The sequence below is a fragment of the Rattus norvegicus genome, chromosome 17 (assembly GCF_021556685.1).
Source record: "Rattus norvegicus strain SHRSP/BbbUtx chromosome 17, alternate assembly SHRSP_T2T, whole genome shotgun sequence".
Classification (NCBI taxonomy): domain Eukaryota; kingdom Metazoa; phylum Chordata; class Mammalia; order Rodentia; family Muridae; genus Rattus; species Rattus norvegicus.
This window is the reverse complement of record NC_141550.1, coordinates 24,734,445-24,745,112: the sequence shown is the minus strand read 5'-3', so window position 1 is coordinate 24,745,112 and position 10,668 is coordinate 24,734,445. Positions and strand designations below refer to the sequence as shown.

The 10,668-nt window shown below is 38.5% G+C and overlaps 1 protein-coding gene across 1 annotated transcript in view; it reads right to left on the bottom strand.

The window, feature by feature from the left end:
• Nucleotides 1–4,753: 4,753 nt before the first annotated feature.
• Nucleotides 4,754–10,668, bottom strand: part of Ofcc1 (orofacial cleft 1 candidate 1) — a 311,719-nt gene continuing 305,804 nt past the window's right edge. The window contains 2 exon segments of the mRNA XM_087591945.1: nt 4,754–4,907; nt 6,894–7,038. Of these exon segments, the coding sequence (XP_087448071.1) occupies nt 4,897–4,907; nt 6,894–7,038 (156 nt within the window). The 3' untranslated portion in view covers nt 4,754–4,896.

Here is a 10,668-nt window from a genome sequence, read left to right as displayed (position 1 = left end):
CTACAGCTGCATTTAATTGCCTGGGAGTGGGCACAAATTAGGCCCAGGTGGCTCAACCAGGGCTGTGGTTTCTTCAAGTGATAAGAGGAAATGAATGGTGAGAGAAACGGGAGCCGAGGAAGCATGGAGGGAAGGCAGTGGGCCAGCACAGGAATGAAGCTGAGTGAGAGGGAGGGCACAAGATGGCTAAGAGAGGGAAATGGAAACAGCCTGTGAGGGGAGAAGACATGGGCTGCGGAGATGAGACAAGGAAGACAGTAGGGAAAATGCTTTCAAACAATGGAATTCTGTCTGTCTGTCTATCATCTATCTACCATCTATATCTGCCATCTATCATCTTTTTACCTATCATCTATGTCTGTCTGTCTGTCTATCTATCTATCATCTATTTATCTATCATCTATCATATCTATTGATCAATCTCTCCATTTCCATATCTATCAAATTCTATCTATCATCTATATCTATCATTTATTTATCTATCATCTATCATATCTATTGATCAATCAATCTCTCCATTTCCATATCTATCAAATTCTATCTATCTATCTATCTATCTATCTATCTATCTATCTACCATCAACTATCTACCTATCTATCATCTATCTATAGATCTATCTATCTACCTATCTATCTACCTATCTATCTATCTATCATCTATCTATCGATCTATCAATTGATTGATCTATTTGTCTAGCTACTTACCTATCTATCTATCTATTTGCAGCATCAGTTCTGTCCTCTGAAACGTGCTACAGTTGACTCTATGACAAGTTCTCCAATTTTGGGAATCATTCCCCCCTCTGATTTCCATTTTGGTTCATCATTCTGCCGCTTGCTCACAGGCCTTATCTGTTGTTTATAGATTGCTACTTCAAGCTCATAGGAGCATTTTCTTTAAACTGTTCTAGAATACCATTCTAAGCATCCCTCTGGGGCAGGTGGTGTTCAAAAGTACAATGCAACTTTTTTTTTTGCAAATATCTTATTTATAAGAAAATGTAAATACAATCCTATATGTTTCAAGACCAAAGAGAAACTAAGCTCAGACATATCCACTGGTCACAGTGGTAAGATATGGAACGCGGGCGTCACCACTTGCCACATTACTTTTCCTCAGTTCTGTTCCATTCCTGGCCTGTGAGCTTCGTCTCTTTAAGTGAGGTTTTTATCATCTTCAAGAATGCAGAAAATGTCTCCTCATCTCTACAGGCCAACTTGGTCCATGTCCATAATACAAAGTGATTACAAGCAACTAAACCTAAAAGCGCTTGAGGGCTTTGTCTTTGGTTCATACACAGAAGGTCTACACACATACATACAACACATACACACAGCAAAAACAAAAAAAAATTATACACACATACACACACAAGCACACAGTAACACACATACAAGATACATGTACATACATGTTCACATACACACATAACTATCTTTACGGTCCTTTCACTTCTATACTTGTCCATGTTCCAATGAAACCTTTATCTACGTTTTTTGATTCTCTTATTTTTTTGTCAGACATTTTATTTATTTTTTTTAATTTAGAGAATACTTTATTAGTTTTTGTAATCAAACCCACGTATATAAGACCTTACATATTTAATACAGTGTGTTACCCCTGTACAAATGGAAAAAACTTAAGTTCAACATTTCTAGACCAATATGGCTGTTAATTTCTGTACAGTGCCAACTCAACACAGTAAACGGGGATACTTTTTTCGAAAGTTGACAGCACAGGTAAAGTTTCAAAAAATTCAAATTATATATCTGTATATATATATTTATATTTATATAAAAAGACCAATAATAGCAGTGTGTTATGCATCAACAGCAGCAACAGCTTTTCCAGGTTCTGCAGTCATCTGAACAAAACTGTAGAGACATCCAGCACACTCCATTAAAAAAAAAAGTAAAAAAACAAAACCCGAGAAAACAGCACAGTTCTGTTACTCTTGTGGTACCTGGCACCATTTTTTTTTTTAAATTAGCTTCTCAATCATCATCTGGAAAGAAAACATTCTGAGCAACATCACAATGCAACTTTTAATTTTACAGGTGATAGCATGGGTTTTTTCTTCTCTCTTTGGTGGTTTTCACACTCGAGACGTTTGTCTCAGTGAGGATTATAAAAGCATCATGACCTAACCTGAAGCATATAGAAAATATGGGATAGTATTAGAATGAATATAAAATCATCAATCATACCATGTCAATACCAAGTAGATAATCTTAATATATCTGTGTGGCCTTTCGATTCTTTCTATAAAAAACATATTTTTTATAAGAGGAATCAAAGTATAACTGTCCCACATGGTGTTTTTGCATACTATATACTAAATATTTCCTCACATTACTATTTATTAACTGAATATATGACTCTAATGGCTACCTAATATTACTTTTTTTTGCTTATGTCTTTTGCACCAACTACTCAGTTTATTGCTGTGAAAACTCATATTGCGACTCAAAAGTAGAAAAACAGTGTGTGATGATCCTTCAGACATCTGTAACTAGGTCCAGTATTCCTCTCCCTGGTGTGCTAATTCTATTGGTACCCTTTCCCCACATTGCCAGCAAATCATCCTGAGTGGCATTCTTTTAAGGACCAGATAGCCCTGATTTATAAGTGAACTATGTGGACTGAAGGAATTTATTCAAGTATGGGAGGACTCAAAGCTAACATGAAACATACACACACACACACACACACACACACACACACCATTTTCTGGGTGGGAAAGATGACTAAATGTGCGTCTTATGTAACAGAAGTGGCATATGAAAATAGCAGGGAAATGGCTAGTAATTTAAGACATCATACTACGATAACAGAAAAACTCTACAACCATAAACAATTAAACAATTAATAATCTTGGTATAATTTAGCAGCATGGAGTACTGCCTATGTTTTTACTGAAGTCAATAAATAGCTATTATTATGAAAAAAAAGAAAGATGGATAGGTGAACGGTGAATTTTTGCTATTATATAAGATCAAAAGCATTCAGAGCAAGATATTTTTAATTTTTTCATAAGAAAGTATTTTGTTCACTGTATGCCAGCAGTCAGTGTCACTTTTTTCAACCATATATGTACCTATTCTCACCCAGGTCAACTCCATGTCTGTCCCAGAAAGGAAAAATCTATGTGAATTGTGCAGAATGAAAAGCAAATATTTTAGATTAAAACAAAAGGCAAATAAACTTGCTTCCTGTTACTTAGTGGCTCCTGAGTCCTGAGGCTGCGTCTCCCACTGACATGGGCCTTGCCCGTGTTGTCAGCAGCTCTTGCAAAATCCCGAAACCTAATCAATGTCATTCTAAACCATTGGAAGAATTTTGTAAAAGTTACCTTTGGAAATAGCCACTCCCCGCCCCCCGGAAGAATTTAAAGCTAAGCAAGTTGACCATCTGGGAAGGATGTCACAGAATGGGTCATGCTTCACCTAAGTGTATATGACGGAGAATGATTGAAGCATTTAGGAAATGCTATTTAGAAGATATCTTGAGCAGACATTTATAAAACGGAGATGCTGCAAAGGCATCAAAGCCATTCCTTCTATTTATCCAAGCTCTATTAGCTGATTTATCTAAGAAAACTGAGGACCAAGGAAGACTCGACTTTCCGATCACAAGTGTCCATGCTGTGGTCATTGACGTGGGAATTAATTTGATTTTAATGCTGTGCATAACACCGCACCATGTTTAAATAAAGGAAGGAAATCGCTCATTTTTCATCTTCTTCCTTAACTGACATGTTGCATGATCTATCTATTGTTACCAGACTTCATACAAAGAGCATATAATGTTGTCACTTTTATTCATATTTTTATTCCTTCTCAGAACTAAGTTTCAGATAATCTGCTCAAGCAATAAGTGCACATTGGTGATAGCAAAAGTGAGTCAATAAAAGATTTTTTTATTTATAGTTTCTAATTATAATTCAATCTGTAGTGTGATAAAAAAAAGATCAAATTAAAGAACAATTAGTACGTGTCTCTACGAAAGAGAGATTCTAGTGAAATCACAGAAAATATATGCATAACTTATAGATACTATTTTGCTAATACAGTCTTGAAAAATTAATTATTAGCATCATAAATTATCCTCAGTAGGCTAAAGGAGAAAAAAAAGACCCTGACGACTCAATTTACAGATATATAGTCCCCTAGAAACCTATCTTTAATTTTGAAATAGTCCTTTGAACTGTATATAAATATGCACTCTTTCCTAAGGGCACTGTGTCTGCCACATTAGAGCTCTGCTCTGCAGAGCATCTGTTTGCAAATACAAGTCTCGTCTCTCTATAGTCACAGAATCATTACTATAGTTCACAAAGGACCACCAAAGATAGAGGCATCTGGATGGAGGCTCCCATCCTTCTCCTTCCTCTCTTTTCCTTGAGAACCTGACAGAACACCAACATCCTCGGCAAGAAAAAAAAATTAAGCAGACTCTTTCAGTCCTCGTGCAAATGTGCAGATTAGCTCTGATGTTGATGGTATCAAGATTCTTATTCCATTAATGAGCTGCATGGCAGTGTACGTGAGCATCAGAAAGGTTCTTTTTAATAAGGAGCGAGAACTCAGAGAATCATTTCTGCGAATCTTTACCACATCCCTACATAAATACGGCATCAGCCAAGCTTTCCACAAATGCAAATGCAGAACATGTTACCTACTCCCAAATGTTCGGTGACATTCGTGTAAAGGTAAGGAAAGCAAAATGATAAAAAAAACAACAGAAGCAAAATATCCTACAAACTGCCATTTGAAAAATCACAAAAGAACCACATTTTTCAACAATGCGTTAGATGATTAAGGAAGAGTATGTTCCCAGTACCCATCAGAGGACAGAAACTGTGGTCCTTAATTGTGCTCATTTTTCCAGCTGGGTTAATAATCTCCTAAAAGAAACAGAAAAGAAAAAAGAAATAACAATTGATTGATTGCTGATACATTCTACTCATTTAGGTGACTGTCTTAAAGCTCATGAAGAAAACATTTAAGTGACGTTTCCCACATCCATTTGTTTCTTTCATCCGATAAGACGCTCTGTTATTAACTGAGTGTAAGAACAAATAAAGCAGAGAATTGTTCTTGCCTGCACTGAGTTTAAATTATAGTAAAACCTTGTCAATCACAAGTGTCAGGCCAAGGAGATTGTAATTCAGTTAAGCCAGTGGATGCTCAGTGAAGGATGCCGTGCTATCTTTTCAACTGAATTTGACTCATAACCTTGACCTAAAAATTAAATGAAATACAGCTGCAGATGCAAACATCCACATGCATATAAATGTCTTTCTGCTCAGATGTATATTTGTTCAGATATATGTTTATCACACAATTTATTTTTAATATTTCTAGATCATTCAGGGGTTGCTCTCACCTTCTGTGATACACAATAAAGACCTGGATCCAACTTCACCCTGCCAACTAGGTTCCTCACATCTCTTTCAAGCAGAAAATCTCTATTGAGCCTCTGCCAACTCTGTTCTAATTTCCGTTAATAGAAGAATACATTTGAAAGAGTGCTGTTTGAGGTAGCGCATGTGCATGTGTTAATAGGAAGAATAAAAGTTTGTGATCTGTATACCCAGCTGTCATGACACTGTGGGCATAGACATCTGGATAGTCAGGGATATCAGTAGGGACAGTGGGAGTAGCAGAAGACAGTGAGGTCAATGACAGGGAGGGATATGTAAGGATCTGTAAGAAGAGTCCACTTGCCTACAAAGAGCAGATACAATGGTTTAAACTACATTTAAGTGAGTATTTATTAGTTTCTGTGCAGCACTAGGAATATCTCCCAGTTTCTACCTAGTTGAGATATATTGACAGAGGTATGAATATATGTAAGCTGGCCTAATAACCATCAAGGCTAAGAATTACAGTGTATGTGGGCCTATCAACAGAGGGAGTTCTGACATGCTAGTTAGACAATAACTGGCACAGAGACTGAAAAACAAAGCCAGTAGGATCAGATACATATCATGTTTTCTCATTATAAGTATCAGTCATGCCCTTTATAAATTGCACTGTCTTCCATTTGGAAGATGTACTTTTAATTTATCAGCCTTTCTTAGAGATGCCAAGGAAGGGCACAGGGCTAACTGCCCACTGCACTCATTACTGTATGATCAGGTCAGGGATTCTTAATGGTACAAGTTTATTATAATCTATAAACCTTTGGGTAGATCACTTATCCATGTGATAACAAACTCCAGTCCAAACCTTCAGTTGAAACAGAAAGTGAGAAAAGAATACAGGAAGAAGAAAAGAGATTGTCCAGGCAGTAAAAAGGAAGGATGCTGTTTGATCGATTTTAAGAGTTGAAATAAATTTCAAAAGCCCCATCCAAGTCACCCAAATGGGGCTTGGTTGCTGTTATCCTAGAATACAAAATATAAGCTCAACTCACTTATGAGACTTGGAATGTTTATTGTTGATATTTAATTCCCCCCCATAAAGTTCCTTTCATGAAAAACAAGTGTGAAAATTTTCAGCTGAATTTTTTCAGTGAAAAAATTCAAGAAGAAGGGAATTTTTAGGCATGTTTAATCGACATCCTGTAGACGTCTCCCTTATTCCATCCACTTGAAAAACAAGCAAGTGGGAATACCCAAGGAAAATAAAAGTCATGTCCAAATATGCTATCAATGTCATCCTATCTCCCCTCAAAGCTCAAAGCCCAGGGCCTGCTTCTGTGTCAGCAACCTCCATCCATGATCCACTCTTGTAGAGTGGGCACCATAAGGCACTGGGATGGGAGAGAAAGTTCACCATCTCACAGAGAAACTATTGAAATAAGAAGAACCTGAGTCGGGATTCCTTCTGGGTGAGAATGATCACCGATAGTGATGACCCAGTGCTCAATCAATAGAGAAAAGTACCTTTTATCTTCACAGAGACTTCTCCTTCCTCTTGGGCAGAAGCAAAGATTTCTCTCTGCACAGTGTCCATTTCTCGTATGTGCTTCTCAACAGCGGGGATCACTTCACTGGGGACAAACCTCAAGGCACTGATGTCACCAAACACCTGAAGAGTGTTGATAAGATGACAAATACTTGAGTGGAGTGGCAAAGAGCACTGTCTACTTCTTCCGTTATCCCCTGGAGGAAAGGAAGCTGTGGCTTGGAAAACTCTAAATAGACACTGTTGTCCTAACAAGAATTTCATGGATTAGATTTCATAGGCCAGTCCATCTCTAACCTTTGCAACAATTTGATAATGGCCCCCCAAAGAATACAAAGAAACAGGTAGGATACAGAATACAAAGAAACATATAGAGAGTGAATTTTCTAATCTTCTGAAACCAAAACTGTATACATCAAAAATAAAACCAGTCTTGAGAGCTGGAGAATTAGCTCAATGCTTAAGAGTATTTTTCTTGCAGAAAATCCAGGTTCTGTTTCAAGTACCCACATATAATGACATATTGGCTTACAGTAGCAAGTATATTCCAGGGGATCTGATGCCCTTTTCTGCCATTTATGGGCATCACTCGCACACAATCACATATATACATGCACACACACACACACACACACACACACACACACACACACACACAGCCAAACTTAAGCTCCCATCTTTGGCCTTTAACACTGTTTATAAGGATGGGTGTTATGGTACATGCCTATAGTCCAACACTCAGGACAAAGATGATGGGAGTTAGAGGAGAGTTTGGTCTACACAGTGAGACCATGTCTCAGAAAAGATAAATCAAGGAACAATAATTTTAAAAATCAGCATTTACCTTGGTGAAATGTATTAAAAAAGCACTCTGTCTAAGGAACATAGGTTAATATTTCTGTGGGAGGGAAGTTGTTGTCCTTGGAGATGTTTTTGTAGACACAGGACTGACTGAACTCCCAGATACACAGTTTGGGTTTATTCCTGGACTCTTTATCATAATCACCAAGGTCCTTGACTTCATATGTATCCTGCATTTCGAATGTATCTTGTACTTCCAAGCATTATGCTGAAGGTATATTCCCCCAAAGTTGACCCCTTTATGAAGAGTTTGTCCATGGCAGCAAGGCAGGGAGCCACAACTATAGATCAAATTGGCAAATTGAATGAATTTCTCTGGATAGCAAAGAGGACATCTCTATATCTGACAAGCTCTTCTTTGGTAGCAGGAACTATTTTTCCTCTCTAGAATAACTCCTCCATCCTCTAATGAGCTCCTGAATCCTGCAGCTAGCCCATCATCATGCCTCTTTCCAGGGTAGGAAAGTGAAATACTAGGAAGAGAAATTTTACTTTTGAAAGTGAACACTGAGAAGGAGAAAAGATGGGATGGTGTAGCACACGGAGGAAATATTTTCAGCCAGAACAGATTAAAAGGAGAAGGGATTTGACTTTGCCATCCAGATTCAGCCAATCCACCAAACAGCTACCGCCATCCATTTTGATTTGATTTAACAAATTCTTTCATGACTAAGGAGAGACAGATTGGATATTTGCTCCTCTCCATGAATTTCCTGTTTCATGTAATGTCTCTTGCTCAGCCCACTCTGAATGTAAGTGACCCACTGCCACCTGAAATTAAATTCTTTCCCTTCACTTTCTACCCATCTTATGTATGTATGCATGCATGTATGTACGTATGTATGTATGTATGTATGTATATATGTGTGTGTATGTATGTATGTATGCGTGTATGTATTATTTGGTTTTTTGAAACAGGGTTTCACTGTGTAGTCCTGGATGTCCTAGGACTTACTCTGTAGACCAGGCTAATCTTGAACTCAGAGATCCATCTGCCTCTGCCTCCCAAGTGCCAAGTGTCCCACCACTTCGTGGGATCTCTGATTTTTTTTTCTTATTCTGTGGTATAAACCACAGCTCTTACCTCACATAGAGAGTAAAGGACAATATCTTTTAAATTACATATGCACATGTGTATGTTGTGCCTTCGTGTCTGCCTGTAATCCCAGCACTTTGTAGACAAGGTTAGGTGCTCCCTAGAGCAAGGGGACCAGCTAAACTAGCTAAATTGGCAAGCTCTGGGCCCAAGTGAAAGACCTGCTTCAATATATAAGAAGAAAAACTAGAGAAGACACCCTATTTCAACACTGGTCTCCAACCACGTATACCCACACCACATGCACAACACGCACATACACACATGTAACTTAAGGAAAACTGCCCTTCCCTCTTCTTGAGGAGGTGAGAGCTGTGATTTGTACCACAGAATAGGTAAAATGATAGGTAACAGGCAGTGGTGGCACATGACTTTAATCCCAGCATTTGGGAGGCAGAGGCAGGTAGATCCCTGAGTTCAAGGTCAACCTGGTCTTCAGACTAAGTCTGGTCTTAGCTTGAGCAGCAAGTCCTTCACCCATGGTTCTAGCACCCAAAGGGAAGGCAGTTTATCATTAAGTAAAACATGAGTGCGGATGGCCCAGCAATACAGACGTAGGCCAACTACACATCCCAACAACACCGCTTTGTGAAGTTTCTATAGCAACAAAGGAAAAGAGGCATTTCCCAAACACATTGGTGGGATGATCGGATACACAGGCTATGACAAACTGGAGACTCTGTGCTTTTGGTCTCAGATGCTATCTGATGTCACTCGTAGCTTCAAGCTTGGTAGAAGCAAATAAATTGCAAAGGTTTTTCCTGATAGTCAAAAGGAACTAAGTCAGACACAGAGGACAATGAATGCTGGCTATGAAGAGGGTTAAGCTAACCCAAGAAAATTTGGTTCTGAAGTCTACAATATTCCAGTTCTCCATTCTCATAGAGTTCTATTCGGTTTGTCAATATTGTAGAAGTTTTGACAGACATGCGAAATGTTGTTTTCTAGGAACTTCGGTTCCTGGTCTCCTACATTTGTTGTCTTTTATATACGTTTCGATGTCTGTGCACATGCCATTTCGTCAGAGAAATGTGCTGGGAAATATCGGGGACTCCGAAGCAGCTGTTAGACAGCTTCTCAGTTCTTTCATCTGAACTTGTCTAGAAGTACAAACCAGCATCATAGCTCTAGAGTTTTCCCTGTATGCTGCAGGATATTTCCGAGTGAGAGTTGTTAACCAACTTGGCTGAGAATTCTTGAAGCATATACTGCAAACATTGAGGTAAATGGCACTGCGTCCTCACCAGAGTTGTGACTCCTAAATGACAGGGCCATTTCTCTCCTGTCATTTGCAATTGTTATTTAGGAATGGAATAACAACATCAACCCTTGCTTCCTAGTTTAAGGAAGAAACTGTTGAGGTAGCTCCTTATTAAGTCTGCCTGATTCCTAAACAGTCATAGGTGCTTGAGTTAGAACAATGACTCTCAACCTGTAGGTCATGCATGACCCCTTTTCATAGAGGTCACCTAAGGCCACTGGCAAACCCCAATATTTAAATTATGATTCATAACAATACAAAATTATTACTATGAAGTAGCAATGAAGATAATTTTATGTTTGGGGGTCACCACATCATGAAGAACTGCATTATGGGGTCACAGTATTAGGGAGGCTGAGAAGCACTGGGTGAGAAGGCAGGGATGGCTGTGGTGCTATTGTTTGCTGCAGGTTTAAGAACCCTGCCTCCTATCTGGATAATTCCTGCTTGTGGTCAGAAACTAGCAACTATAGATTTTGAGTTCCACATATTCTTCTAATTGGCTCAGACAATTACAAGTGCTCTGATAGCCCTT